The sequence below is a fragment of the Penaeus chinensis genome, chromosome 4, assembly GCF_019202785.1.
Source record: "Penaeus chinensis breed Huanghai No. 1 chromosome 4, ASM1920278v2, whole genome shotgun sequence".
Taxonomy (NCBI): domain Eukaryota; kingdom Metazoa; phylum Arthropoda; class Malacostraca; order Decapoda; family Penaeidae; genus Penaeus; species Penaeus chinensis.
In genome coordinates, this window is record NC_061822.1 from 37842448 (window position 1) to 37847447 (window position 5000).

The window sequence follows — 5000 nt, forward strand, 5'->3', positions numbered from 1 at the left end:
GGATGGAAATGGACAAGTGGGAAATAAAAATGATGATATCATTAAAAGATGAAATATATAGACACATATTGAGACTGACCTAATATCAAGGCTTTGTAATTTGATGTTTTTATGTTTATGTTTAAGGATACATATATTTTGATTTTTATGATATAAACAACTCGTAAGTAGGCCATCCACAAGGGAGGATACCCTAACCATTTACCGTCAAAACCGTCACTTACTCGTTTTGTTAAATTCTTTGTAATTGCCGAGAAGATTAGCGCTTGTTTCCTCAACGAGGTCAATTGCGTCTTGACCTGGGCCGTAGATAAAGTGAGGAATGGCCGCCACAAAAGCCGACATGGACGCAATCATGATGCCCACGCCCATCCATCGTGGGCGGTGGCCGAAATTACCATAGTAGCCCAAGAAAATCGCAAGGATTACCTGCGAGATGTCGTTACCTATGAGCGTGGTACCTGGTTCAGAGGAAAGGGTCAGTTAAACAAGATCATTCAATGACTTGCGCTAGATTATTCAGCTATAATAACAAACCCTTGGCTAACCTGAATACTCGTTCCGCAAAGAATCCATTTAGTTTTGAAGGAAAGGCTTGGAGACGAGGGAAAATTCAGTCGTTCAGCAGGCAGATTACACTTTTAACCAGACTTGTATATTCGTTACATACAGTAAACTAAGCTGATATCAACATTCATTTTTTTCTTCTAAAAAGTTCCTAACAAGACGGGCATCGACGAACGAAGAGACACTAATACCACTTACCCATTTGCTTGCTAGTGAGCTTGAATCTCTTCTCGATTGTCGAGATAACGGAAACGCTGTAGGTGAAGAACATGCCATTGGTGAGGCCCACTAAGCAGTACACCATCAAGTAAACCTCCTTGCGGGCCAGGAACTGTGCGAGTGAGAGGATTTACATCTGTATGACAACGTAGTCAATTTGGTTCTTTGGGGTCTTAAATAAGAACTTTGTTGGTTCTCTCTGTAAAAAGGGAGCGTTTCTCCTCATTCCTCTTTATTAAAGTTCAAGAGCAACAAGAATCGGACTTTCTGTTATATACAAAAGAAATGGTGGGACGCACCGGTGATAGTAGACGTTATATATATATATATATATATATATATATATATATATATATATATATATGAATTTATATCGAATTTTGATATCGGGCTGAGAGAGAGGTACGGCAGAATGGATCTACTGGGTCGTGAAGGTAGTGTACAACATCAAACTGGGTTGTGATGAAAAAAGTTTGAAAAAGCGCTGGTATGGATCAGCTTTATCCTTATTTAAAATCTTATACTTTGGATAATGGTATGGCTAATTTAGAAGCCAACCGTTTCATGCAATGAACTAGCAACACATACTAGAATAAAATATATATAAGAAAAGAAAAAAAGGTCGAGAAATCCCGTTTAACCATCTGACTTGAAGTATGATGATAACTTAGTCTGACCCTCAGAAGAAAATCTGACTTACCTGCAGCCACCTGGATCTGAACGGTCCGATGCCGCAACTCGTGTCCTGGATTGCCTCTTCATCCAGCAAAATTTTATACGCTTGGTCTTCGTTTGAGATCTTGCTGTTTCCATTTTCGACATTATTGACAATTTTTACATTGGAGTTCTTTTCGAGTAAAATTTTCTCTGTCATGTTTATTGTGTTCTGTGGGTGGGAAGGTTTTGTATTAGGAAATTTGAATGTGCGTTGCGTTGCAAACATAATTTACTGTTTATAATCAGAAGAGTTACCATTCATATATTTTTCTGGCATAGGTCACGTGTAGGATATTGAGCATTACAATTATTTAAAAAATATATATTACCTAGAAGATTCGCCTGTTTCTATTAATCACTTAACGAGTAGCACCCCCAACTAAAAAAAAAATAAAGGAATCTGGTTCTTATTTTTTTTAGAATGTTTTATATAGTTTTTATCCCCTCTTCTAAAGCGTCACTCAGGATTCGCGAAATACTTTTTGTCTCTGAGCAATGTCGTATCTCTGTGCCAATGAGAACACCGTTGTTGTTTTTCATTATCTGTCGTTTGAAGCACTTTTCATTCTCATTTTCTCTACACGGTCGTGACTGTGCATCTACTGTTTGTTCATTTCTTTCTGATAGTTTTTTTTTTTTTTTTTTTTACTTTCACTCTAGCTAAATAAAGCAGCAATGCTACGCTGTTGCACGTAGCATCTAACCTCGTTGTAAATTCCATTGATATTTTATGTTGATAGCCTGGCAGGTTGCGTGGACCTTTAGTTACTTGTTATAGGCTTATTAATCAATGGAAATATAACAATGAATCAAATAGGCGATGATTATGAAACATTAGAAGTTTATCCATGGTTTCTTGTAACAGGAATGATTTCTTTGTAACTTCATTAGAAGCTAGTGATTAAATACTATATAACCCACCATGTATGCAAAACATAAGGAAAGATCACACAAATTCTTCACTCACTACTAAACAACGATGTCCACTTCAGTTACTACTCAGACGTCCATAATTACACAAACTGGAAGTTCCAGAAGCTTCCCCAAAGATTTCTCTGTGTCGTCTAAGGTCTTCAGAAGGTTAAAGGCGAAGATATTAACTATATCGGTAAATGTTTTATCTATTGGGAAATGATCGCATTGAATAGAGGGATCGCTGAATAGAACACGTCAGATTTATCAAATTATTTCCAAGATGAGTATTTAATAGTAATTCGCCATATACCTTTAACTGATTTTGTTGTATCAATGGGTGACTGTATTAACACTCATTACTTAATTTTGCGAGGTATGTCTTCAATGATTCGTATTTGTAACAACTGCTAAAAATATACTAGATTATAATATAAATATTGATTTGTTATGTTCAATTTACTCAGTCGTAGTTATTCTAGGCTAAGCTTTAACCTATTAAACTTTCTTATTTTATCATTAGTTCCAAGAATGATCTACTCATTAATAACTACAATCATACAAAATCTACACTGCCACTGTATGACGGTTTTAACATACTACAGCACACCAGTTTGTAGTATTTGCCGTTCACTGATATATACTGGGACAAACAGAGGTTTCTTATTTTAATTAATGAAGGATAGACAACATCGTGGAACTTGAAGACAAATGTGCTAAATAATGGCAAAGGCGGGTATTTCTTGAAAGACTGAAATTATAGTGACTTTAGCTACAAATTATCTTTAGATCAATGTACTGAATTTTAAGACGTACGACTAACGCTATTCTGAGTTAGCAATAACGTTCTGCCTCTGTCTTTGTCTGTCTGTCTCTTCTTTTCCCCATTTTATCCTTTTCTTAATATGATGACAGAGACTAATGGGAATTGCTCTTCTCTATTGTGCATTAGTTCAATAAGCACTGATATTTGCAGATTACTCTGCGACCAACACCAAATATTTTCCTTCATCATGACTGCCGTGCAGAGGAATTATGACGAATGAAGATATTTTATACAAGACTTTATCTCTCATTTATTACTCAATATGTGTCATTATTCATGACACAAAAAGTGTTTTGGCCGATTGTCGCCTTAGGCTAGAAATCTGGCTATTACGCCAAAGTGCCGAATTTTGGAAAAAGAGGGTTTCCTGTTTATAAGTCTAAAAGCGACAGTGTAAAGGCATACCCACCAAAATTAAACTTAAAATTATCATTTATATTCTTCATCGGGCCACGAATCTAGAAAAAAAAAAAAAAACACGTAGCTATATGAAAAAAAAAAAAAAACGCATAATCTACTCACTCTCAGCCAAATAACATCCCTCAACCAGTCGTCCCGTGTTATTTCCCACCGAGTTCAAGATCTCCGGCCGCGTTTGTTTCCGAAAGGAGGAGCTTTGACGAACCGAGCGTCCTGCACATACGGGAGGTGGCACTTGGGTGAAGAGGATGGCACTGCCCGGGGACAAGACAAGGCCTCATCGGGATTCCGCGCGTGAATCGTGGGGAGATGCAGGGTAGAGACATGGACTTCGCTCCGACCTTGTGCACCTTTATATAAATGGGTGACATTGTGATTTTCACTGGTGGCGACAGAGTTATTGTCTTTGGCAGAAATGAACGTGCGTTTATGTAGTTCAGCTTCTTTACACAGGCGCACGCACACACACACACACACATACACACACACACACACACACACACACATGCATATATATACATATATATATATATATATATATATATATGTGTGTATGTATGTATAAACACACACACACACACACGCACACGGACACATGTACACATACATACATATATTCATGTTTATATTTATATACCTGAACTCAAATATATTCAAATATAAACATGTGTACTATTTGATTTAAAAAAAAAAAACATTATAAGTAAAATATGGGCGCAAGATGTCACTAAATACAGAAAGGGAGGGTACAGGAGAAAAAAACAACAAAACCTTGGAACATCGGTGCCGAAAGTGGTCAACAGAAGAGGCTCAGGAAAAATTGAAAACATGGAAGAGATCTGTAGCAAAGAAAAAGCTCGAGGTCAGGCGTCAAAGGATTTCGCTCATGTTGGGAAAGTAAGGGACGGGCGAGGGAGGACGCTGGAGAAGGCCTGTGATCCGAGACAGATGAACCATTTGAACCATTTCGGCGTCATCATGGATGTAGTAAGCGCGGGGATCTAATATCGGGTTCTTTGACGTATATGGTTTGGCGATGACTGGTCTTTTTTTTCTTTCTTTGTTGGTTTCTTGGCTATCAACCAGCGGCATGTGGCCAAGGTTATTTAGCCAATGGATCATATTCATTATATCAATCTATATAAGGTCATACATTTTTTTTCCATTGTCTGATAAAAGGTTTGATGTTGTAAAGGGATATTTTTAATTCTGTAGCCATGACCTTGCCTAATGGAAGCCAAGCTTCCATGATAGAAAAGTTGGGAGTTTCCTATGGCGCTATGTTTGATTGAACCAGGGTATCGATGGTAAAGAGATCTATACCGACTTTCTCGGTGGC

At 37.4% G+C, this 5000-nt stretch overlaps 1 protein-coding gene across 2 annotated transcripts in view; it reads right to left on the reverse strand.

Annotated features, from left to right (window-relative positions):
- Positions 1 to 3953, reverse strand: part of LOC125047456 (solute carrier organic anion transporter family member 74D-like) — a 13181-nt gene extending 9228 nt beyond the window's left edge. Inside the window, exons 1-5 of one of the 2 annotated variants that reach the window (XM_047645670.1) lie at positions 3764 to 3953; positions 1833 to 1882; positions 1487 to 1672; positions 766 to 898; positions 225 to 461 (exon numbers count right to left, since the gene is read on the reverse strand). In XM_047645670.1, the coding sequence (XP_047501626.1) occupies positions 225 to 461; positions 766 to 898; positions 1487 to 1660 (544 nt within the window). In that variant the 5' untranslated portion in view covers positions 1661 to 1672; positions 1833 to 1882; positions 3764 to 3953. The remainder of the gene's footprint in view (positions 1 to 224; positions 462 to 765; positions 899 to 1486; positions 1673 to 1832; positions 1883 to 3763) is intronic. The other variant, XM_047645663.1, reaches the window with a different exon arrangement.
- Between the last annotated feature and the right edge of the window lie 1047 nt (positions 3954 to 5000).